The sequence below is a fragment of the Vidua macroura genome, chromosome 1, assembly GCF_024509145.1.
Source record: "Vidua macroura isolate BioBank_ID:100142 chromosome 1, ASM2450914v1, whole genome shotgun sequence".
NCBI classification, from domain to species: domain Eukaryota; kingdom Metazoa; phylum Chordata; class Aves; order Passeriformes; family Viduidae; genus Vidua; species Vidua macroura.
The window spans coordinates 18,429,162-18,455,711 of NC_071571.1; the positions used below are offsets into that span (position 1 = coordinate 18,429,162).

The 26,550-nt window shown below is 34.4% G+C and overlaps 1 protein-coding gene across 1 annotated transcript in view; it reads left to right on the forward strand.

The window, feature by feature from the left end:
- The window catches only part of DNAJC1 (DnaJ heat shock protein family (Hsp40) member C1), a 108,585-nt gene that overhangs the window by 24,885 nt on the left and 57,150 nt on the right, over positions 1–26,550 (forward strand). The window contains exons 2-6 of the mRNA XM_053995035.1: positions 12,855–12,956; positions 13,711–13,757; positions 19,835–20,000; positions 20,873–20,970; positions 22,033–22,126. Of these exons, the coding sequence (XP_053851010.1) occupies positions 12,855–12,956; positions 13,711–13,757; positions 19,835–20,000; positions 20,873–20,970; positions 22,033–22,126 (507 nt within the window). The remainder of the gene's footprint in view (positions 1–12,854; positions 12,957–13,710; positions 13,758–19,834; positions 20,001–20,872; positions 20,971–22,032; positions 22,127–26,550) is intronic.

A 26,550-nucleotide genomic window follows, 5' to 3' on the forward strand; every position in this document is an offset into this window, starting at 1 on the left:
GATGAGAACCCATGTTAGGATTTATCCTTACTTCATTTGAATCTTATACATTTGAAATATTCTACATTTCCCAGTGTTTCTACTTGAGGCAGCAGAACCACAGTTTTATCTCCCAAGTTTTGCTGTTATCTTTGATGCTGATAATCCTGTAATCCCACGTTGAGAGGCAAGTAATGAATTGGTAGTAGCCACTATCTTCTGCAGTCAGTTGGCTGAAACAGATTCTGGTAGTTAATGGGATGTAACCTGTGCCAAGTTTTTACTGCTGCTCACTCAACTGCTGATTCTTCTTTTCCACAGGCATAGAAAAAGGCATACTTTCCCTCTTTATTTTGTGGTGGTTTTTTTGTTTGGGTGTTGTGTTTTTTTTTTTGTTTTTTTTTTTTTTTTTTTTTTTTTTTTCTTTTTTTCCTTTTGCAGTGTTTGTCTTGCTACCAGCTCTGCTCACCCAACTTTGTAGGTCCTGCAGTTGGCTATTGCTCCCTTTTCTGCTCTGAAATTCTTCCAGTCTTAGGAGGTATCTTTGAAATACAGGTATCAGTAGAAAATTCCTCTTATCTGTTACTTCTGCATATGATGGTAGGGAAATGAAAATGGAAATGGAGGAACCAAGAGATTTCTTTAGTAGTTCAGTTTCAACTCTGCTTTTGTAAACTGAGGGCAGGTCTCTGAGTGGACGACACGTGATGGAGGGCAAATACAATCCATACAGCTGCTACCTGTGAATATCAGTGGCTGAAAAACTGACCTTACATTAGCTCCTTTACTTGCTTTTCTCTCACGAGCAGGAAACATTTCTCAGTTTCAGTCATGACTTCAGGGCGAGTATTTAGTAAGGGCTGTTACTGTGCCTTTCTCAGTGCTCTGAGGGTGTCGATGAACTATCTAGCTAACTGGCACAAAAGGCTTGTTTTTTGCTGAATTATTTCTGTGCATAAGGAGAGAAACAGGGATGTACATGTGATTGATGCCCATTGCCTTTTGTAGTGGTGAGGCTGTTGGGTATTGCACTCAGCTGACTGAAGAACGCTTGGAGTAGGTCAGAAGTGTTTCCTTCGCTCATCTTCTCTACTTCTCTTCCTTGTGTAGACCTGTGCTCTGTCTCTTGTCTTGTCTGTGTTTCAGTGTCTGGTTCAGCTCTTGCAGGCCAAAAGAGGAGGCAGTTTATGGATCATCATTAATTACCCCCCTCCTTCCCTGATGCAAAAGATGCCTCCAAAATACTGGAAGAGAAGAGCAATAACTGCTTGTAGGGAGTGGCTTTATGAAAAGCAGGGAAGGGATCTTTCTGCCCCTTGCTTAGACCTGTGTGGTTCAGTTAAAACATTTTGATTTGAAAAACACAGAGGGCAATTCAGGGAACAGCATGCCACTGTGTGTAACAGTATCTGCCCACAGCTGCCATAAATCTTGAGAGGTAATTATCTTCCTTAAGGATTATTTGGCTCATTCTCACTAGAAATAATGTCAGATAAGCATTTTTAGAGACCATAATACCAGTTTTTTTTTTTTTTACAAAATTGCTACTGAATGGGAAAGGCTGTCTTCAAGCCAGTCCCATTGTAAGTCGTTGCATTTATGTAGCTTTTCACATATGTCCGCAAATTTTAAATTTTAATATTATTTAGGCTTCAGTTGCTTATAAATTAATTTTCTTTGTGAGATTTAATTGATGGTTTCTAATGCTAAACTTGATTTCTTTATCTGTGTACCTTTGGACATCAGCTGCCTAATTTATGACTCATACAGATTCTGGCAGATTTTGCCAATAGCCTTGTGTCCCCTTCCTCCAACCTGGCCCTTGATCAGATTTGCAATATTTTATGCCATCAAACTGTGAGCTGAAGTGGTCAGACAATGCTCATGATTTCAGCTCATTTTGTTAGGAGTGTGCAAACATTTAGCAACGTGGTGGGCTATACTTACAGTATAGCCTGTTATAGTATCTGTTATGCTTATTGGAGTTTAACTGAGATGCTTTTTGAGTTTTAGGATGGGATGTGTCTTACATGCAAAAATTTTGCTGATGCTGGCATCTGAACTAAAGACAGTGATGGAGGGCATTCCTACATTCTTTCAAGGAGGTTATGTACTAACTCAGCAATGAATTACTATATAGGTAGTGGCATGTTACAACCTCCCTGAGGTCTTCTGAGTCCCGAGGTAGTAATAGCTCATTAAAATGGTAGTTAATGAGTATAAAGGGATCATTATACGACTCTCCTACATGATGGGTAGGGCTAAATCCTAACTAGCTCAGTAGAAAGTATTCTGAATAAAGAAGGAAACAATTTGACAAATGCTGCTGGTAGTTCTTTATAAACCTAGCTATTTAAAGCAATATTTTTGAGAAAAATACTCATAGAAATAAATATTGAATAAATTAATACCTTTTAAAAATGTATTTTAGGGCTTTCAGAAGTATTAGTATCCTGTATAATCTCAAAGTTACCTTAACATAGTGTAGTGAAGCATCTTTGATTAAAAATATGTAACGTTTGCCACTTCTGGTCAGTTGGGTTTGAAGTTAAAAAATTATTTTACCTTGTAACTGCTTACATTTGATGGTTTTTTAAGATCACAGAATATTCTGAGTTGGAAGGGACCCTCAAGAATCAAGTCCAACTCTTAAATGAATGGACCGTAGCTCAGGATTTGTAGACATTTTCTGTTTTATATGCCAAAAATAAATAGTGAAACAATTTTGCCTTGTGGTAGGAGAGTGGCATTCCCTTAATATGGTTTTATTCATTATAAATATAGCCACCTCACACATGAGGTGGTACTTTCTACTTTTCTCATTTAACATTGGTTATTTTCTGGAAAAAGGTGCTAAGAATTTATTCAAACTGAACAATGTGGATTTTGCAGCAGTGAGATGAAAAAACTGCTTGATCTCAGTAAATGCTTCATATCTTCTTTCAGGCTCTAGGAGGATAAAAAAAAACGATGAAAGACTGTGGACTCAGGTACACCAGGATCTCACAGCTCAAGTTCAGTGGACAGAGCTATAAAATAACATTGCTTCTACAAAACGAGCCCTTCAGTAATATTATAGGAAAAGTAGAGTGGAAGCAAATATGAACTGTATTAAGTGAAAAATATATAAATATGTTGTAAACATACATAATATATATAAGATTTGGAGTGAGGTTCTCCTGCTTTCTGTCTTAAATGAAGAAATTATGCCTACTCTGCATGGATATGGTTTACTACAGCAGCTCTACCCTATCCTAATTTATGTGGCTTTGTTGCAGCATTTAAGGATGTATTTATAATAAACCAGATACAGAACATTTTTAAAGAAACAGTTAAATTTTTAAAAAAAGTTTTACTTGTAGAAATTTCTGCTTGTTTTCTTGTTCAGCTTAGTCCTTATTTTCATCTGACATTGTCAAAGAACTTTGCTTATCATATCTGTTCTCTATTACCATCTTTCAAGGTTAAAGCTGGTAATGGATGGGAAAGTATTCTAAACTCAAATTATATGGATGCCTTACTTGTGATCATCTGCTATGGGATGACTTTCTTAGTTTGGAGCAGCTGCTGTGTAACAGGACAAATAAGCCTAATGCCTAGTGGTGCAAGTCATGGAGTGGGGTCCCATGGGCTTTCATAGCAAAAAAGGTTTCCTGCCACCCCTTTTTATTTGCCACTCCTTTCGAAGCCCTTTTAGGTTCTGTGAAAATTTCATGGACTGTTCCGGCATGAACATCTGTCATCTTCAGTCTGACAAGAATATTGTCTTTCAGCTAGGACCTTTTAAACTGCATAAACAGATGCAGTAAATCCAGTTGGAATATTTTCAGAGTAATTATTAAATTGATCATCAAAAGGGTATTTAAATTCTAAAATATAAGACTGTTAGTGACCTACTGTATCCTGCTGTGACAGAGCTGGTTAAATTGAAGTCCCGCCTGATAAATGTATGCAAGACTTGCTTGTAAAGGAGATTTCAGCAGTCTGTTCAGTGATATGCTAGTGTTGCTTTTGGGATGTTTTCCTGGTACCCGACTTGAATCTTCCTGTGCTGCCAGCTGACTGATAGTGCTTAGCCCCGGGTAGATCAGACAAAGCAATAATGAAAGTTTTCCTTTAAAGCTACCTTTTGCATATTTAAATATGTTATTTCCTTGTGTCAGCTGCCTTTTCTGTAAGCTTAAGTCACTCTTGTCTTTTTGGTTTCTCTGAACAAGTCACTGTTCTATTATTTTAGACCACTTATTAGTAAGATTTCTTTGTTTATCATCTGAACATGTTCCTGGCTGTCTTTAATTGTATTGTTTGAACTGGATGCAGCAATCTGCTGAGGTCTTACAATTGCTGCGTGGCATTGTTGCCATACTGCTGCTGTCATAGTGCTGTGCGGCACAGAAAGGCAGCATCATGCCTCTGACTCGCACTCAGCTTGTGATTTACTGATCATTTCTGCATAGCTGCTTTTTTCTATCCTATGTTTTTGTAGTTGATGAATTCTTTCCTGATGTAGACCATTAGTCTTTCATTTAGGAAATAATGTCATTTTTTTTACAGCAATTCTTCTTTTTGTCCAGATCTTTTAAAACTCTAGTTCTCTTTGACTGCATTGTGTAGGTTTTTCAGGTTGGAGTTAAATTCCCGATTAATCATGATTCTGTAATTCACCTGCCAGTTAAAATACTGAGTATGGGCTTGGGACACAGGCTTCATAAAATCCTGTTTGATGCACTTTTTAATTTTTGACTGTTAGAGCCTTTAAATATTTAAGGTAGGATTTATTTTTATTTTCTTTCCATTTGGTTTTGTGCTTGCAAGAAGAAGCTTTATGATACCCATGTTTTTGTCATTTCTTTAAAATAAGGTTGTACATTAAAAGCATTACTAAAGTCAGCATACAAAAATGGTTGCACTGTTCTTTCCAAACTTGTTTAACTGTGTTCTTAAAATGTTTCATGAAGTTGAGCAACAATTACAAGTATAAATTAGAGCATTGTATAAACATTAAGGACTGCTGGGGCCGTAAGGTTGTTTACACCTGTTTTTAAACTATTATGTGTATATATGTGAAAATATATATGATGGATGTGTCTGGGTGTATGGCCATATAAATTGGTGTCCTTCACTGCTGATACGCTGAAGAAGTGGCTAATAAATAGTTAATGTTTATTCTAGAAATGAATGCCTGTGGGGATTATTCACCTTGTAAATGTTGTTGATGCATAAGATAATGGGTAGATTTTCGAAAACTTCTGTGTTGAAGGTAATTGTGCTCTATTCGCTTCTTGTGTGGCTTTATGTTATCAGTCATACCTCCTATATCCTGTCCCTCAAATGCTCTTTCTTCATTTTTGGCCATCAGAAGGAGGGTAATAAACACCTTACAAAAATATGAAAAGTTTTAGGAATTGAAGTTGTAGCCATAGAAGTGACAGTAACTGTTTAGGTGAGACAGGAAGGAATTCAGTAATTAGAAGCTCAAACAATTTCAGGGATTTTTTTTTGTTTGTTTGTTTGGTTTTTTTTTTTGGGGGGGGGGGTTTGTTTGTTTGGGGTTTTTTTAGGTATTTAGTTTTCATTAAGATAAGTCTGTAGTTGTTAGACACCTCCCTCCAAAAAATTACCCTTGAACTGAAATCAGGGAAGCGTTTTTTGAAAAGATGTCTAGGTGTGTCAGAGTGTATGGGTCAGTTCTGGTGGAAGGGTGTAATGAGAACAGGAATAGCTAAAGGAGGAAGAGGTAAAGGTGTGGTATGGATGTAGCCTTGCTGATTTTCTAATTTTCTTTAATTCCTTACCCTAAGAAAAGAAGCTGGCAACATTCTGAAGCAGAAATGTAGCAAGAAGACTATATAAACAAATAGCAAATAGTCAAATAGCAGCATATTTTTGGCATTACATCATGGGAAGGGTTGGAACTTGTCAGATTCAACACCCTAAAATCTTTGCTCATGCTCCACAGTGGTGAATGTGGACTGCATGCAGCTGTCCTTGGGTATAGTGTCACCTCTTGTCAATCAAGGGGCTGTGCTATCTGAGAGCAAAAGCATTGAGCATGAAATGCACTGCAGGAGACACCACATTTTGCTTTCCTTGCCAACCTGGGCTGCAAAAGCAGTAGTCTTTCTTTGTAGCAACTTAGTTCCTCTGAAAATGGAACATTTTGCAGGATCAGCAATTTTGTAGGTAATGTTTTTATGTGAGAGCTGTAGGCTGGAAATATCAGATATAAAAGGCAGATTTTTAAGAGAAGAAACTAGAAACAACTTTCTTTAGCTTATAAGGTATATGCACACACATATATAAAAATATATACAACTATCTAACTATAACAACTATATGCATAAATATATATAATTTATAATATATTTTGTATTATAAATTATATTTTAATATTTATAATTATTTATACATATTTTATATGTAAATAGAAGTATGTACAACTATATTATACAAATATGTAACACATGTAACTATGTATATAAACAATAAATAAAATATATCATATAGAGTAAAAATAAATATGTAATAGTGTTCCTGGAAGAGCATATGAAATAAGTAAATATCTACTAATTCCTTCCTTTTGAACTATCAGAATAGAAAACTAAATGCAAATAAAATATAGCGGTAAGAGGAATTTTTAATTAGTCAATATTGGCTTGAGTTGTCCTCAGTTGTTGTTTGGTAGCCTCTATTCAGTGTGAATTTGAAGAGGAATTCTAAAGCTGTTGAGAGTTGATGAGTGTTCTCTGCATCTCAGAGACAAAGTCTGTCTTAAAATATACACTTAGAGTTGTACATGACACTGTTCTCCTGGACTATCTATTTTTTCCTAAGTAATCAGTTTCTGAAGAAATGCAGAAGGTAAAGTAGTGGAAAGGAAGAAAAAAATTATATATAAATACTGTTGTTCATTAGAAAACCTAAGCCCATATAATTGTGCATGTATGCTGAGGAGAACACTTTTTTTGGTTTCTCAAGCATGAGGCAGCAGAATTTTCATTCATTTGGCATGCTAGGCTGAAAACAGAGTCTTCTTTCATTTGACACACTCCCCTGGAAACAAACATGTCAGTGAAGGGATTGTGCCAGTTATCAGAAGCTTACAGGAATACATTGTGCTGGTTTGTATTCATTTTCATTTCATGAATTGCTTTAAAATGTAGCAGCATAAAAAAGCATTAAAACACCTTTTTAGCATTATTTTTAGTTCCTATGTATTTTCCTGCTGTGCTGTCATTCAGTTTAAATCAATGGAATGTTGTGAGACACATGGCTGCATTTGCAGCAGAGCAGATCTCTTCTCCTGCCTGTGTATGCCCTGAGTATTCATCTGTAGACAAGCAGCAAATTTGAGTTTAACTCATTTTACGTCCTTGGAAAAGATGAGTGTCTTAGAAAGAAGTTCAGTAAAAATAAAAGGTAATTGAACAAAGGTTATGCAGCGAGAAATTTAAGCCAAAACTCAGCTGGTATCTATTAACTATGAAAGTTCACAGATAATGCTTGGTCTTCTGGGAGACACTTGTTTTCCTTTCTTAGAGTGATATTCTTCAGGATTGCCAGCAGGTCCTTCCCACCTCTGGAATTTTCTACAAGATTCTATTTCCCTCATAAATGTTTTTCCACATGCAGACTTGGCAAATTCAGGTGTACTTCTTGGAACTAATCTGGTCACGGGAGCTTAAATTAGGACCAGGTTGCTGTGAGTATGTGTGAAGGAAATCTGGGAGTGGTATTGAGGGTCTATGTCAGCCTGTGCTAAGCCAAAGGCGGGGTAAAGAATAAGGAAAAAGGGTCTTAGCTATATGGTTTCCATCCTAAGAGTTACCTAGAGAGGGGTTGTGGAGTCACAGCTGTCACTCTTCTGTCTCCATATGATAATGAGACACTAAGGAGGCAATCACCCTGAGTTCCTTGATGCTGCTTAAGGAATGAGGACAGTGGATATTTAATCGTTGACCTACAGTCACATTTGTTTGTGCTCTGACACTTAGGGATATTAGTTTTCTGTGGACTTCACTGGAGACAAACAAATAGATAGTATCAGTGTTGACACAACGTTTAATAGACGCTGGTAGCTTCTGTCCAATTATCTGTGCCTGCTTGTTTGTGAGTTTTGTGGGACAGGCTGTAGATCCTGCAGTTTGAAATCATAGTAGAAAAACAGGTGATTGTAAATTTACAAAGCTTACTTTGTTTCCTACCATTCTGCTTCAGTTTTTATGGCTGATGCTCACTAAAAGGAAAGTAGTGACTTTTACCCTCTCTTCTGCACAGAAGTACTGAATAAAATATTTTTATCAAAGAAACCCAATACATTTGGGTTTCTAGAATAAAAGATAGAAAATTAGAAAATCCAAGCACATAAGTTTCATAGGTTTGGTTTATAGTTTGGGAAGGCTAACAAAAGGCCTCATGAAAGCTTGCCTGCACTGATGTTACTAAACAAGTTCAGACTTGAAACACAGTCAGCTGGCGCTCTATACAGTTGTCACTTTTTGCCATATAGCTTCAGTAACATGGGTGTGGAAAATTCTACACAGTCATTCAGCAGCACTGCAGTGAAGTAGATACACTGATGTCATTTTCCTTTCACCCATTAACTAGTGATTGGACAAACTGCAAGTGAATAGAAACGTGATTCCTATCTGCATAGTTGGTTCCGGGACCATGTGCCTCCCCATTGCTAATAAAGATATTGCCACCTATTTGAAGACATTGGCAGACATATTTAAAACCCAAGATGAATTGAGCACATTTACTGCCTTAGAAGCTGTTGCTAAATTGTGAGTAACTAAGTCTTGTTTTATAACTGCATTGCACTCAAGGGAACAATTTAGGTTTTGAATTGTGTATGTTGGTAAGTGAAAACTATGTAGACATTGATTATTTTTTCCCCTTGACCTAATCATTGTTTGCCTATGGCAATATCTGATATGTTATGTGTTCACCAAGAATTGTCTTGGGAACACAATGAGGCTTTTTTTTAGCTTCATTAGTAATCATAGTTACATTAGGAATGGAAGGCAATGGAGTAATATGCTTGTACTGTGTACTACACCAGTTGTTTGATTTATTGTAGAGGTGGACATGAACTCTCTGGGACTCTGAATTTGTATAGGCAGAGGAGGAGACCAGACTTAAAACTTCGTGCATTTTGAGCAGGAGTTTAATTTTAAAAGAATGAAATGCAAATGTGCATTTGTATATTTTATTTATTTTTTGCTGTGAAAAATTCCTTTCTGCGTTCCTACTTACATGTTTGTAGTATGAGAAAACTTTCCTTGGTAATACTAGAGAATATAGAAATGATGCTGAGCAAAATGAAATTTAGTAATGTGTTTTTCATTGTCAGAATTCAACCAGCTGCCAAAAGTATATCATAAATAGAGAGAAGAATGTTTCTTCTTCTATCCCAATCTTTGAATCTGACATGTATTGCCCTTTAGACAAAAATCTGAAAGTCCAGCAGAGAACCCTAAGAAATGTGTTTAACTTCTGACATTCTATTGATTCCTGCAAATGTTAATTTTGTTTCTATGCTAAAATACTTGCTTGAAATATAAAGGATTATAAAAAAAAAAATGTACAAGATTTAAGTTCTGCCTAGAGGTCATGTAACTAGGCACATGGACACTGTGTTTGATGAAGTGCTGGGCATTAGAAAAGGAATACTTGCATATTTCTATGCATGAGAAGCCAGACTATGGCCTACCTAAGTTTTGTGTTTCTGAGAACCAATTCTAGCACAAAACAAAGAGATATTCAACCTTGGAAGTATGATGGGACAGTATTGCTTTTGAAGGAAATTTATCAGGAAATAAGGTGATACTCTTGATGTTTGTATCCACCCGAGAGTGACGGTGTGACAGGTTATTTGCAACAATTGATGGCAAAACTTGCAAACCTGAAGCATTGTTGGAGAAATCATGAATCAGCAGCACTTGCTGTCTGTAACATTACCAGCTCCTTTTGCTACTGAGATGCCTATACAGGTTTTACTTTCCCCTCCTTAGATGTAATTGAGATTGAGATTTCTCTAGTAAACAAAGCAATCTAACATGTTGTTCCTTTAAAACAAGCAAAACGTTAGTGTTGTCATGGCTTTCTCTAGTCTATAGACTTACACTGTAATATGTAAAATAATGTCTTAGTCTACAGAAAGCACCAGCTCTTAACTCTGTGTTTAAAGGTCTTGGCTTTTATGGAAGTGTTACTGAAGGTGGCCAGCAGAGTCAGGTCTCTTAGAGTAGCTGACATCAATGTGGGAGGTGTTTCTTTATTGGTTGGAAAGAATCATTCTTTATAGCTTATATAGAATCATATACTGGTAGGAAGTTCTGTAGAGATGAGAGTCTTCTCAAAAACCAACGACTTGTTCAGTGCAGGTCCTAGAGGATATGGAACACTGCCTGAAGATGCCTAACAGTGCCTATAGGTAGCATTAATTGGCAAAATGTTTGGAATGTACAACAGTCCTCTGTTGTGTTTGAGGGTGTTGTGGAGAATGGGTTAGCAGGCAGACTTACTGCTTTAGAAATTAACTTGTGCCAATTGTAATTAAATAATTGACAATAATATCCCATTATTTAGTTATTTGTTGATATTATAATACACTCTTCAACATTTTAAAGACTTAATTACAATAAGCTGATATGTTGATAAAGATCACATCCATTGTTTAGATAAAACCATGGCCAGTAAACTATTTCCTGTTTTTTATTTGCTATAGTAGTGTTTAAATAATTGTATTTTGTTTGAAGACAAGCAAACCATGTTGTTTATGAAGTAGCTGGGTTGGTAGATGAGGGGAAACAAAACAATCTCTACATTATTTCTGGTAACTAAGATGAACAATCTGGTTTTGTAATAACATTTTTATTTCAACTTCTCAAGGTTAAACAACATAAATGTTTAAGCAACTTTATCATTTCAGAGTTGTCTTGGGATCTTTTCCTTTGCTTAAGCATGGAACAGATAAACTACCTTTTTGTCTTGATCTCTTACACAAATAATCCTGCTGCTCCCAAATAAAACTAAAGTTTCAATTCTTCAGATACAACTGGAAACACTGTAACTTCTTTTTTGCTTGTTTTTTGTTTGAAGTAATTGGAAGAATATTGCCTAACAGCTTTTACTATGTTTTATTAGGTTTTTAACTGATAAAACACAATCATGACTTGTTAATCATGAGTGCTCCAAAAATAATACCCAGTACATGTGTCGTAGAGAAGGAATAAGTTCTAGTTTATCCAAAATACAAATCTAGAGGTACTCATTTGTCAAGGTTATCATAGTCTCAGTCCCTAATTTTTAAAAGATATTTTTACATCTCATTTTCATGTGTATTTTATATAATTCTATTAAGTCAATGTCTCAAGGATTTAATGTTTCTTTGAGCTTAGAATAGATATTTAGTCACTGTCTCTTCCTTCCCCTTAGCTGAGAGTTAAAAATAAACCTATGAAACAATGGCAATATGAACCAACTCATTGGCAGTAATCAAGCTGGAAGCAAGCTGCTGTTTGAGCAGAGGAATTCTGCTTCGGTGTGCACATGCCTTAGAAGTAGCTGTTGAAAATGGAAAAATTTAAAAATGGATGTGTGGTATTTTCAGGAGAAATCTTCTTTCAGTAGTAGAAACATTTTCTTTGACAGAGAAGAGACCACGGAAACTTCCGTCGTTTATTATGGGAAAGTACGAACTTCCTTAAAAGATAGTTTCCATGCTGTATTTTCACAAATTCTGCACTTTCCCCTGCTTTTCTCCTTCCCCTGGTTCAGTCTTTTTCTATTATTCACTCTGGGCTCAAACTTGTACACAGCATTTTAATAGCTTTATGTTATAAAACTAAACATTTTAAAATTAAAGTAATGATATATAATAAAAAGCCTAGCAGACTAATTACAGTATTGCATTAATTATTATCTTATTTCACTCTGTTCTATAGGTAATTCAGTTCTGGGTTTTTAATTTCTGTTTACACTGTAATTTCGAGAGAGAAAATATACTTAGGAATAGTATATATAAAATCAAGAAATAAAAATTGTTGAATAAGTAGTTGATTTCTAAAGTGTTGCCTTGGGCATGTTAGCAGTAAAATGCAAGTATTTTTGTTTAAATGTTGTGCTTTGTGTATCTTCTGGTGAGGATAACACCTATATGACATAGAATGCAACTCTTGATATCTTCATTTCTGGATATCTTTACAGCATGTACTAAATAGCAGGCATTATTCAGAAATTTGCATTTGTGCAGCTTAGTTGGTCCATAATTTTGTGTTTAGTTTCATTTTTTCTCCCAAAATGTGTGCAATTCTTATAATGGTTAAGGTATAGATTGATGTCAGTGCTACAGTAGTGCTCCAAGGCTGCAATTTGAAGCTACTTTAGAAAAATACAATTCTTTAGACATGGTGAAGCTGAAGTTGAATGGAAGTCCTATTAGGAGTGAATTGCATGTAAATATTAATAAGGGAAGAGTTCCTAGCAAGTCCTGAGTTTGGGAAATTGAGCATGATAATTTGCTGAAATTATGTCTGTCTTGAAGATATGCAGATGCAATAATTTTCAGTTTTCAGTTGAACTTTTAAATGGTGCAGAAGGTGCCTGGGCTAGGTTTTAAGCAAGAAAGTGTTTGCAAGTATTGGCAAATGTCGTCGTAATAGATGTTATGGTAATGAAAGGAGTTAAGATGAAGGATGAATTGGGCTGAATGGCTGTTAAGTCATTTAGGCTGGGCTGGTTGCAGGTTTGGTTGTTAGATGTCTCCAATTACATTGCCTTAGTTCCTACACTTGGTTGGCTGTCCACAGATCTTCAGAAAGTTCAGGGAATTGGTTTCTCACAATTTGCTTTGTTTTTCTCTTTTTCAGGATGCTTCGTCTGCAGACATTCGGAAAGCATATCGAAAGCTTTCTCTAATTTTACACCCAGACAAGAATAAAGATGAAAATGCAGAAATGCAGTTTAGGCAAGTAAGTACAATGTGTGGCAATAAAACTTTTAGGGGAAAACAGAATCTTTATCTCGATGTTGTTTTAGTAAGAATAGTGGTACACCTTTGAAATTAGTAAGTTAAACATTGAATTACATTTTTGTATCTACATTGATGTAGCTAGACTAAAACCAAGTACACATTTTTGGAATTAACTTGTTTGATAACTTGTATTTTTTATTTACCTCTATATTAAAAATAATTTGAACGTAATAATTATACTCTTAGGAGGTAAATATGTTTTGCACTTCCAAAAGCAGTGGGGAAAATTTCTGATCAGTTCTCAACACAAGTTCTAGACAGGTATAATTTAATGAAAATAATTCATTTTAGTTGTTGAATATTTATAGAGTGAAATAACATGACGTTGTAATTAGCTCTACCTTTAAAAATGTACCTCAGGCTAAATTCAGCTTACTTAATTTTGGTAAGATCTTCAGGGTGAAATAAGGGATACCTACCTGAGACAAGACTCAGTTTGACAGATGTGAGGATGGGAAGAAAGTCTTGTATAAGAGTCGCTTGTTTGTGTCTTATTACATTTGTATATGAATATATTACTGTTTCTTTTGCATGTTGAGTTTGCTACTTAGTAGTGTGGGGAAAAATGAAAACTAGCTAAGTTCATATGTTGGCAAATGTAAATATCATACTACTGTTCAAAATTTATAAATTCAGTCATGAAGTAAAATCTTTGTGTTTTCTTTTTTGGTGTTTTGTTTTGTTTGTTTTAGTTGGTGGCCATCTATGAGGTTTTAAAGGATGAAGAAAGGAGGCAGAGGTGAGTAAAATTGCACAGGTTTTTAAATAAAGCATTCATACTAGTGCTATATTCAAGCCCTATTTGACTTAGTTGTAACACTTCAGATTATTTTTTTTGCATAATTTCAGTTAGTAAAATCTATGTAATTGTTTAATTAAAGATTATATATGGCTTAAAGGGCAAATTGGTATTTTTGCATGACATATTGTTTTTTCTCCTTTAAAATTAGTACTTGAAAGAACTTTGAAAGCTAGCTGTTATTTCAAGCAATTTTTAAAAAAACTTAACCACTATATCAGCTTTTTTGCTGAGATGTCAATTTTCAAAAACTGTGATTAAAAAATATTGGCCACTTTTTCAAATGCCAGTAATACCTCCCTGTATTAGTAAAAGGCTTGTTGTATGATGCTTAGGGATTATTTCCATTGTATGTTGTCTTCAGCATTGTTTTCTGTTGCTTAGTTCATAGGGGTTTTCTTCTTTCAGATGTGTTATCTCTAATCGTGGAATCTTTAAAATATTTTTTTTAATAAATGCTAGTTGTCTTTGCTACTTTAGGAGCAGTTCCAGCAGTACCTGAAGGGTAGCATACAGAACTGGAAACCTGGGGCTAATTTGCTTTCTGGAAGATTATTTTGAACTTTTTTTTCTGTTTTTAAACAAATGGGAATTTCAACCAATGATTATCAGAAAAACTAAGACACTGAAAGACTTTTGCTTTTGGGTTGGTGTTTTAGTAGATCATCTTTCAGCTTACAAGTCTTTAAATGGGCTTTTATGAGACATTTCTTGAAAGGATTTTGGCTTTGTAGATGTCTTGGCAGGAGTCCAGGGTTTATAGTACAGATTATCTACTTTATTGATAATCCCTTTTTCAAGTGTCATGAAAATGTACTTCATAGAAGCACTTTTGGAAATTTGTGAGGTTTTTTATTTCATCCTTCTAAAGAGAATTTAATTGTGAAGTTACACTTAACAAAAGTTAAAAAAAAAGTTAGCTAAATTATTTCAGGCCACTTAAAGTGAGTTATCTCCCAGATGTTCCCAACTTTTTGTTAATAGCATTGTTTGCATACACTTCAGATTGTTGCTTCTCTGGAACTTAGTTCCATCATGGAACTTGTAGGAATTTCCTTGCACCTGTAATAGAAGCTTTTTGCATGAAACTGTGATGCAGTAGCTTACAAAAACTGTGGTTTAAGCCTTGCATACATTTCAAATGTGACTAACTTACTCAAATACTGTTGATTAGTGCATCGGTGATTAAATGAGAAGTTAAAGCAGCAGTAGATTGTTCTTAGATTGATTTACTTGCCACTAACTTCTTTTGTACATAGATAATGTCATCTTTTTCTTGCACAATGTGGACGTATGGTTGATACTGATTTTATAGTTGAATTAATAGAAATGTAGTGGATTAAACAGTCTTTACTTTCAGAGAATTTTCTGGAAATAATATGCAGAGTTTAGAAATAACCTGTAGAGCAGAGCTATATGGTCTCATTGCTTTGAAAATCCCTGTATTGATCAGGTTTATTGCACAGTGTAATGATAATCTCTCAGCTGAGCTCGTAAATGGAGGGTGGCCTGTAAGGTGTTGTTGCAGCACGTTTCTAATACAAGTCTTCAGTAAGTGTGATAGGAGATGCTCTCCCTGTTATATTGGTTCTGTTGTAAGGTAACTCGAGCCTTGCAACTGTACAGCAAAGGAAAGGGTGGGAGTTGTTACTTTTTGGAATCTTTCTACTTTAAATGTTGATATTTGGCTTTGAATTGTATGATGAGATGGACAAAGGAATAGGCTCAAAGCTGACTCCATGCCCTGCACTGGGGAGAAACCACTGCAGCCTTACGCTGGCAGTGGAGTGGGAATCCCTTCACAACACCTGAATGGTTTGGGGCAGGGGTTTATACCACTGAGAGTAGAGCAAGCTGCAGCCTTCTACTTCTGTGCAGTGAAGTCAGCTGTAGCTGGCTCTTACTGTTCCTCTCAAAAGTGATGTGATCATTCTTGGTGTGTGTACAGAGAGTGGAGCCAGCAAAGGCAGGAATAAGGTCCTGCACTATACGAGAGAGTGATGAACTCATTTTGAAACAATAAAACCCCTTCTCCGTGAATGTCATTCTTGGTGAATGTCAGAGCTGTTGTTCATTTGTGTGAGTATAGAAACAGCGTTTTAAAAAGGCAGATCTGTTGGCCAGCTACACGTAATTATTTTTCTGAATCCTTTGCATTTTCTTATTTATCAGTGAATTTTTACTTTATCTGATGGCAGAAGCCTTTTAAAAAATATTACAGTTACTCTACTGACAGTGATACAACTGAGCTTTAAAACATGGTTTTCTTTTTTGAAAAAGTTATATAGTTACTCATGAAGTATACCAGTATCATTAGTAGTACTACATATGGTAATACTACCATGTTAGGACTTCTCTCCTACACACTCTTGAGTGAAACATGATCAAAGCATTCAAATATTCTGACAATAAACATACATGCAGCATCATTAAATGTAGCACTGTTTAACATTAAATATACGTGCAGCAGAACACAATATTTTCTGTTCTGTAGACATAGTCCAGTGTGGAATTCTACAGAAAATTTTATCTTTAGGGTATGTAGAGATGGGTGTGTTTCCTGCTGTACACTTCACCTTTAGGGCATTTGTTGGTAAATAAATTTGATGGTGATAAATTTTATTAGCCTTGATTATCTTTATGAAAAATAATTTTATGCACTTCTGTTAATTGTAATTAGATGTAAAAGAAATCTTAATTTCATTGTTTGTTACCTTTTTAAGGAGCTTTTTTTATCTACCAGGCCTATCCTCTGTAACAATGTTGGCTTGATTACAGGAAACAAAACATTTGCAAAGGAATCAAAATACACTTGTGTAGAGTAAGAAGGGTGTCTATCTTAGTACTCATTAATAAATAAATGTCTGTATTCATAGGTATAAATTGTTCTGGTTGATATTGTGCCGGATGTCTTTGACAGCTTGAGGAAAATAGGCCTCCCAAAGTAAAAACCACCAGTGCAATCTTTCCATAGTTCAGAATAGTCCTCATTAATTCAAGGTTATAGTATATAAACTGTATCAGATCTCTGAAATTATTTGAAATATGAAATGCAGTGGTTCTCTTAAAGGGAAAAATAAATTATAATTATATTGAGATTGATGATACTGTATTTAGTTACTACAGTTAATTTTTTATTTGCAATGTAATTGATTCACAAAGAACTCTAAAAACTATTTTATGAAATAAAATAGAAAAAAAGAAATGTTCATAACCTTGCAATTTGTTACTTTTAGTATAGGACTACCAAGTCCTTTTTAGATTGCTGAGTTCTAAAATAAATACGCAGTGTAGTTTTAAATGAGGAATGGTTCTGGCTTTCTATTTCTGTACTGGTGCTTTGGGGTTTTTGTAGCTTGTTGACTACTATATTTCAAAGACAACTAGTAGGCATACACATATGTGAAAAATTTGCTGTATTCTGTGTGCATGTGTTTGTGAAAGAAACCCTGCAGATGTATGTTTTCTTTTCGGCTTGTTTTTTTTCCTGCATAGAGTTAACAATTAATATAGGTTGCCAAAAAAAATGCTTTGTAATTAAATTCCAAATGTAGCTCTTGATGCACACGGATTAACTGTCTTTCATAGTTAATATAAGTGTCTATACAGGAATTCTTTAATGAGAAACTTGCTTTTAATTAAATTACATTCTAAATTTGAAAATTAAAATTTAAAAATTATGGGAGCTTCTGAGTTTCAGTAGGATCATTTTCCAGTTGAAAACCTAAAAATCACTGATATCTTTATTTTTCAAATACAGAGCTTAATTACTATTGAAACCAGTGATTTATCTTTTAACAGTATATATTCTAAAAAGTGGGTTATAATAGAAGCTATCTTCCCTTAAAATGGCCAGTCGTGTGAGCCATAATGCTCATTGATAGTAAAATCAATAGAGCATTGATTCTGAGACTTAATCCGTGGAGACTGTTGTTCAGAACAGCGGACACAGCCTGGTAAATACCGAGTGCTGCTTAAAGCACTTAATGCAAGAGGCTCTGCTGTCTTAATTTATTTTTTCTCAACAGATAATTGATAATAGAACATGGTTGCCAAATGTTAGTTTGAAATCTTGGTTTACATATTACTATATGGTTACCATCAGCATATATGGACTTTATTTAATCAGTAGCCACTTTTTCAGTGCACCAATTAACAACCCTCAGTATACAAGAAGGCAACTGCTTAATAAATGTATATTAAATTAGATTGTACATGTATTTCTCTGAAGATTTCAGACGAAGAACATGTTATGTAAAACCTTGTTATCAACCTAATTTGTTTTAAAATGCTTCTGTTTCTAAAATATTCTCTTCTATTATCACTAGAATCTTGTAAAGGTCTTAGTATTTTTAAAGACTAAAAATTCTATTTATTTCTTAAACAAAAGTTAAGTAGAAATTTTAATTTTAAAATAACATCATAAGAAACTTTTCTGAACAGAGTTTGTATTAAGGTATAAGTAGTTAATTTGTTCTGACTTACTGGGAAAGGAAAAAAGTTAGTAGTTCAAATTTTACAGTAATAGATGTTAACCTTAGTATTCTCATAGTTGTAATGGGAGATAGAATTTTGTAATATGAATTTTACTTCTGGTATCATTCAGAACACAGCAGAATCCTGAGGTGTTAAATCTTTTATGCAGACGTAATGGTGCCAACTTAAACAAATGTTTTATCAGAAGTTAGCTTTTCAGATATGCACTATATTAAGGTATATTTTAAAATTGAAAACCACTGCTTCTTTTTCTGCTTAAAATGAATTTGCTTGTGGAAATATTTTTTTTAGTGCATCTCCAAGGTATCAATTTAATAACTATCAGAGTAGCTAGTGCAGTTGTTGCATTTAAATTGATTTACATGTCAAGACTGGCAGTTTAGCAGCTGCGCTATTATTCCTGGATTGGTCAATTTACTTGAGAAAAACCTACTACTGAGTTCTACTGACCTGCATGACAATATAGGCCCTATTTCTATTCCTGTAATTAGGCCTGCGACTAACTCAGAATATTTTTAATTAAAATATTTTGGTCAATGTGTTGCACCAAATTAGGCCTTTCAGTGCAGATTTAATTCTGGAAATGGTGTGATTAGAATATGTAATGAGTTGTGTTCAATTTAAGATTAACAGGTTGTGCATCTTGAACATACAGATTTTTGAGTTTACTGTAGAGATTTTTGTTTGAAACTTTACTCTGAAAAGTTAATTTTATAAAATCTGGTTTGCATGTCTGTGGTTTGTTTATTTTTAAATTGTTCAAATATTGTAAATAAAAGACATTTCAAGATACTTCAAGACATTTGTGTGAAGGAAAAGGATTTGTCATAAAATAGTTTCTGTACAGTTGGCAGGATTAGTAATTAAACAGTTTTAAAATAGATTGTTTTTGAAGACAGTGTTTCAAATAGAAAATCAAAAACTGGTGAACTTCATTTTCAAACATCCATATCAAGCCTCTAATTTAAGCTCTTATCTTACAAAGAAATTATGATCATTCTGACATGCTTTACCTAATGGATTTTGTGGTACTAAAGGACAAAAACAAAAAGCAGAGATACCTCTCCCCTCCCCCCAGCACTTCTGTATTTAATTTGTAAAAGAAAAAAGGGTTTCTAGTGTTTGAGACATTTGTTCTTGGCTACCTATTTAGTTGTTTAGTGGGTTGTTACTTACTTCGATCATGGAGACCTGCCCACTGATTACGGAGCCCATAGAACACATTTCTGGAAGTCTCTTACTTCAAAAGTGAATGAACTTGGAAGGGGAGGGGGGCAAGTGTTGCAGGAACATTTGAATTTTTTTTTCCCTGCCCCAGTGTTTGGAGCCTGTTTGTTTCCACATGCAAGCCTATCTGCTGACAAAACAAGGCATTACTCTCTAAAAAAAAAATTACTAAATGATCTTTTGTGTGTGTATTATTCAAGCACTCTGTGGATTATCTTTTGTTTTATAATTGGATGGTTTGGCTTATTTCATTTTTAGCTCTCCATGAAAGCCTGTTATGTTTGCTACTGTAGGTATGATGATATTCTGATCAATGGACTACCAGATTGGCGACAGCCTGTGTTCTACTACAGGCGGGTGAGAAAAATGAGCAATGCTGAGCTGGCATTACTCTTGTTCATTATACTCACAGTGGGTCATTATGCTGTGGTTTGGTCAATCTACCTGGAAAAACAGCTGGTAAGTATTGGTAATAAATCAAACTTGCTTCAAATATTAGTACTGAATTTCCTGTAGAAGTTTGTGTATTAAAGATACCTCTACCACTTCCCCTGCTTTGAATTAGGATTTTTCGTACTTTTAAAATATTCTATTTTAAATGATGATAGTTACAGAATGAGATATTCAGCATCTCCAAAATAGTAATCTAAAAACAACTTAATTTTTCTAGAATTGGTAATAAATTGCAAGAGCTGGTCCTGGGTTTTTATCTGGAAGGAAGAAGAGAAAAAGTCTGTCATTTGTTGATGAAGAATCATATGCTACTGTAGTCATATTTAAGGTTTAAAAATGAACAGTTTTATTTGTTTAAAAGTCATACTTGATTTGCCTTTGTTGTAAGCTAAATGCTTTTTTGTTTTGGGTTTTTCTTAACAGGATGGGAATTGGTAAGCAGTATAAATCACATTATTTTTTGATAATTTTATTTTTTGTCATATAAAAGTCTGTTGCACTTAGTAGACTGAGAAAAAAAACTAAGCATAACTTGAAAAATATTCATACATTAGCATCTATTTACTTTTTTATTTTTCACTGCATTATTGAAGTTGATGAATGAGAAAGGAGGCAAGTTGAATGCTTTCACCTCTTAGAAAACTTTGATTGCTATGGAGATACACATGAGTGACAGAACTGGACTTCATGTGTGTTTAAAGACTGGATACCATGGCAACAGTTATTGTTAAGATAGATCATTTTACTTAATCATGTAGGACCCCAGATACATTTGCATAAATGCTACTCTAGTGTTTACCCTTCACAGAAGAGTCCCAGTAACATTTGTGGTTTACATGCTAATGATAACCTGTAACCGTAGTTCTTTCTACATCAAGGATGAACTGCTTAGCAGAAAAAAGAGGGAAAAGAAGAAAAAAACAGGCAGCAAGAGTACAGATGAAGCCAAACTTGCTGCTCTAGACAAAAATGAAAGGTGGGAAAGAACTCTCTTATTTTCTGCATTTTAAAACATTCTGTCAGCTACTGATTTGGTTCTCTCATTTTCTTTTTGCATCTTTGAAATACTCTGTGAGAAAAACAACTGTATTTGTAATAACAGCCATTGCTGATATAAAGTGTGCTAGTGTAGATGTGTTTTCAGGTTTGGATTTGTAAATAAACACGTGGTGTTTATTCAGCAGATCAATAATCATTGAAAGATTAAGGCTGAATTAAAGGCTTCTGTCTTATAAAAGGGTGGTGTTTTTTCAAGTTGATTTTAGGAGGTTTTAGAACTTTTTCCATCTTTAAGGGTTTTTGCCTTTGATTACAGTTAGCAAACTTCAATTTATTTGAGCTTCAGTTTATTCCTTTTCCAAGCAGGGAATTCTTATGGGTTTTAATGCTTGTCTGATTAAATGCTTTTTATCTGATTAACTTAAAAATGAATGTATTGGTAAAGGCTTGTAACACGTTGTTTGTCAAGGAACACATAGGGAAATAGTGACTTTCAGGACACTCCAAAAGATACGACTATTTCTTTTATTGATTCATAGAAAGAAATAAAGGGTTTAAATAGTTCACACAGCAGGGGCATGAACTGGATCAATGAGGGATGGAGATCAGAGACCATTCTGCCTGTCGTCTTTCTTGATGACATCACTGAGTAATGCTCCAGTGAACTGCAAATGACATTAATTTTTATGTATTGTTTTGTTTATGCTACAGTCTTCATATCTGGTTGTCAGCACTTGTGAACACTTGGTTGAAGCTTGAGTGGTTTTTTGGTTTGGTTTTTTATTTAAACTAAAGTGATTATGTGGCTTATGAATTTATTTTCTTGAAGAAAAGGCCTTTTAGAAGATCAAAATACAGAAATTATTAGAAGTTAGCTGTTAGATATTTCGAATTAAATGTTTAAAATGTATATTTATTATTATGTAGTCAGACATTTTTATAGGAGCTGACGAGTGCTAATCATCTTAAAGGATAATGGTAAAGTTCTGGCTTTGAGATTGTGTGGCAATAATGAAAAACCAATTTTATTTGACTGCAGGGTACTGGACAAACCACAATGGCATGACTTACTTCCATGCAAGCTGGGAATATGGTTCTGTCTCACAGTGAAAGCTTTACCTCAGTTATTCCAGGTAACAGTAATGATGTTAAATTGTGTTACTTAATTTTTCTTGATGGTGTTATTATGCATAATCAGATGTGTAGCACTTGTTCTTAATATTTTGGCTCAAACACATAGCATATATATATATACATACATACACACATATATATATATATATATATAAAGAAAATACTCTTTGGAGGCAAATTTGATATCAAAAGTTCATGGAAATATGAATGTATTTTAAATGCATATTAATCTTAACGAGCTAGGGAAGCAGTTTCTGTTAGGCAAAACTACAAGAATAAATGATGGGAGAGGGGTGGGGGAGATGGATATATATATCCGTCTAATTAGGAATACCAGTGTTTTTTAAGTGATGTTAACAAAAGTACTTTAATCTCAAATCAGCAAATGTTGTACTTTCATAGCAAATTTTAATATGCCATTTAAATTTGGGGGTAACAGTGAAATTACTTTTTATGATGCAGTTTCTTTCTTTAATTCACTGGATAATGATACTAATTGATACCTGAAATTGCTGAAGTAAAATAACAAAGGTATGGTTGTAATTTATAAACATCAGTGTGGCAGGCGTGCTCATAGTTATTGTGTTTTAATCTGATACTATCAACTATAAAATCTAGCTGGCATTCAGCCAATGGAAGTATTGTCAGATTAGTTACCAGAATAACTGTTTTAATATCACCTGCTCTTTCTTTGCATCTTCCTTAAATGCAGTATTTTGTTTTTAATACCTTTGTCACTGGTAATATGGATCAGGCAATGTGAGATGGATTTTTTTTTGGTTTACAGAAATATTGAGTATTGTTTTGGAAGTATAAGTAGTACAAATGGCATCAGTGTTTGGGTTTTGTCTGTGTTCAAGCTAGAAAAAGACTATAGTTATAATTCCTACTCTCTTGTTTAAACCCTTGTAAAAGTTATAAACACAATAATGCTTAGTCTTCTAGCATCCATTTTTATAGCCTTTAACTTTTCCTACAAACAGAGGCAAAAGTTAATCTCTCTCTCTCTTTAAATTTTCATCGGAACTTTGGGGCTGTTTTATTTAAAAAAAAACTTTATTTTTACAAGTTTGTAAAGCAAGTTGATTACACTTAATCATCTGTTGTGTCCAAATTAAACTTTGATGTTCATTCCTCATCAAGGTGAGTCAGATAGAAAATAATTAGGGTCAGGAAACTTTGTTGCTGCATTTTTGAAACTTTATTCATAGTTATAGTACTTTCCCTTTTGCTTTAATTGCAAAATTTAAAAAAATCACACAATATAGTAAGATCGGTGAATAATTGAAAATTAGGACTTCTTATGTCATCTTATAATTTTTATGATATTAAGATAGTGTTATGTCAGTATAGCAGGTTTCAGGTCTGTTGTTCAAAAAGCAGCTCCTGTGCCTGTCAGAATTGGCAGAAAAAAATAAAACAAAATGATGTTTTATGCTTTGTAGAGCTTAGCCTTTGTTTGGATTCCTATTCCATTAAATTAATAGTACTGGGAAAAAAAGCTGTCCAGTAACTCCTGGAATACTGGAGACCATCCAGTAGGGGTTTGGTGGCAGGGGAAGGATGTTGTAGAGTAATTCAGAGCAGGAAGGCTTTGACGCAAAGAGGAAGGAAAGAGATAGAGGTTCTAGAGTAAAATGGCCCATATGTAAATGACACTACTGTTTAACTGCAGCGTTTGTTTTGTTGTTGAATGTGACCCACTAGTTATGTGAGTTCAAATGCACTAAACCATAAATAGTCTTCAATGTTAAAACTATTCAGGACTTCAGGTGACTGAAATAAATTATCTGGCTTATTATTTATTAGGTAAAAATACTTATAGAAGTATCACCTCTTCTGAAGAGCATAAAAGCAGTTGGAGTTTTGTTTTGATACCTGGTATGTTGTAACTACCTTGACAGAGAGACCTCTGGGTTCTTTTTGATTTTGATGTATATTTAACATTTTGGCAAGATGTGGCTTAATGACCAACATAGAGCAAAAAGTTATCTGTTCTTGTAAAATTATACCCTGGTACAGAGGTCCTGTTTTAAATCTGAGTGTTTTTTATTTCAGTAATACACAGGCTTGAGATTTCAGGTTACTTAATGCTTTTAATAAAAGTAAAATCACTAAGGCAGAAGATGAAGGATCCTACAGAAACTGAGTAGTGTTACGTGTCATATTGCAAATGTTTGACATCAGGATGGATGCTACAGATTTCAGTTGTTTATTGTTTTAATCTAAATGATTTCTCCAGTCATTTAAGAGCCAACAAATTGTTTTCAAAATCTGTTGTTCATCTGCAACTAATCCAATTGTAGATGAACTTTTAAAAATGTATCCATTTTAATGGAACCATATTTAGGACAGGAAAGGGGAAGAGTTAGCAATGCTTTTAACTGAATGTTGCTCTGCCACTGAGTTTTTCAAAGCCCTACCAGTTAAACAGCTGAACTATTTCCTCAAACTAACAAAACAGAAGCACCTGCCTGTAATAGACACAAGTTCTTCCTCCGAGGAGACTTCATTAAAAAAAAACCCAAAACTAATCAAACATAACAACAATAGCAACAAATAAAACTTTTTAGCCCTTCTTGTATTGATTTTTTTTTTTTTTACCTAGCATCCATCTCTCCCCCTATTAATTAATGTGAATATTCTTCTTGCAACAGCTGTGTCTGAGGATTCAGGTTGCTGAGCTTCTGCTCATGCCTGGCTCTCATTTATCCAATTGAGTGTCTTTCTCCTACTTCCCTTCCTCCTTCAAAATGTCAGATTTCAGAAGGAGGCACTTAAAATAATTAAGGTGGGCCTTCACTGAAGAAAAATGCTTTGTTTGCATGCCCTTGTGGTGGCCTATGCCATTTTATTGTAGCCTACATTTTATGTCAAAAAATTGGAAGAAAAATGTGTGAGGGGAAGATGAGAGAAACTAAGAAAATGAACAGGTTTTTTTAACTGTTGACAATTGTATTTTGAGAGAAACTACATAGATTTTTATATCCACACATTGAATTTAGTTAAATTTAGGAGTGAAAACAGAATTTTTAAGTTTGTTTGAAGAAGCAAAGGGAGAAAAATACATAAAATGTATCATAAATCAAATATGTGTGCTGTGAAGGAAACATTAAGTGGAGTGTAGATTACATTGCCTATTACCAAGTTTAATTCTTATAATGTAGGATAAGAAAAAAAAAAAAGAAAATTGTTTCTAAGGCCATTTTAGTTAATGCTTTCATGAGAACAACCTGGAAAAAGGCAACGTATTTTTTAAAAAAAGGGGAGTAAAGAACTTCCAAAAACTCAATTAAAATGCTTACCAAAACTGAAATTTCTTCTTAGAATGAAATAAACTAGCTACATGTAGTGTGCAAGAATTTCAGTTCAAACTGTGTATGTAATACAGAGCAGTCAGTTATGTTAAGTGTACTTATGTTTTGAGGGAGAGCTGCCATAAGTAAATTGCAGTTTCTTCCAAAAGCACCTGACTAGAGGGTGGTTTTTTGCATATCTGGACATATAACTTAAGAAAAGTTAAGACATATAACTTAAGAAAAGAAAAACATTTTTGAAAAATGTTTTTAATTTTTCTTCACAAAATTTTGCCTTCAGATAACAGAAGATAGGCATGTTTCTTAGTGGTCCTGTCAACTTTACCTCCACACTGATGTGGTGAAGTTTAGCAGTGAATGTCTTTATTTTTACACCGACTGAATCAGTGAGCCTGCTGTTGTTCTGAGGGTAATGGAGCAGAAAGCATTTTTGTTTGTTTCGACAGAAATGATTTCTTGTTAAGAAAAGAAAGTTTCCTTCTTCTGTTGTAATCCTGTTGGCGTAGAGCACACACCCTTGCAGTGAGCTGTTGGGAGAACTGGTGGCTCACCAGTAATGAGAAGCCAGTTCGAGCTCAGTACATAGTTGCACTGGGTATAACCTAGTGAGATTATCAACAAAGCTTTCAACTGCAATTGAAACTTGTGTTTATAAAGACCTTTGTGTAGCACAAAGTGAATTAAAACAAAAAAGCCAGTAATTTATTTTTATGTAGACTACCAGATGGTAATTACTGTAGTAGATTTAGTAGTCTGGAAATGATTCAAACTAGTGACCCAGAGGTGTTTAATTTCTTGGCATTTTTTCCTCAGGTTTTCTTTTAATCCATGATCACAATTCAACACCTGTTTAGAGATGGTTCAGCTTTGGCCTTAAACGGATTGGCAATGTGTCATTAAACTCAAGAGGCTTTGCCAGCAGGGCATCTCCTTTGGCAAGTTAGCTTCCAAGCAAGATTTGATTAGGTCAGCAAATGTATTTGAGTTGTTTCTGTCTTCGCATGTGACTTTATATGAAATTGTGTGAGATTAAAACAAAATTTATTGCATTTAATAACATATGCCTTAAAAAAAAATCAAGTCAGTAAGGTTAAATATCTCTCTAT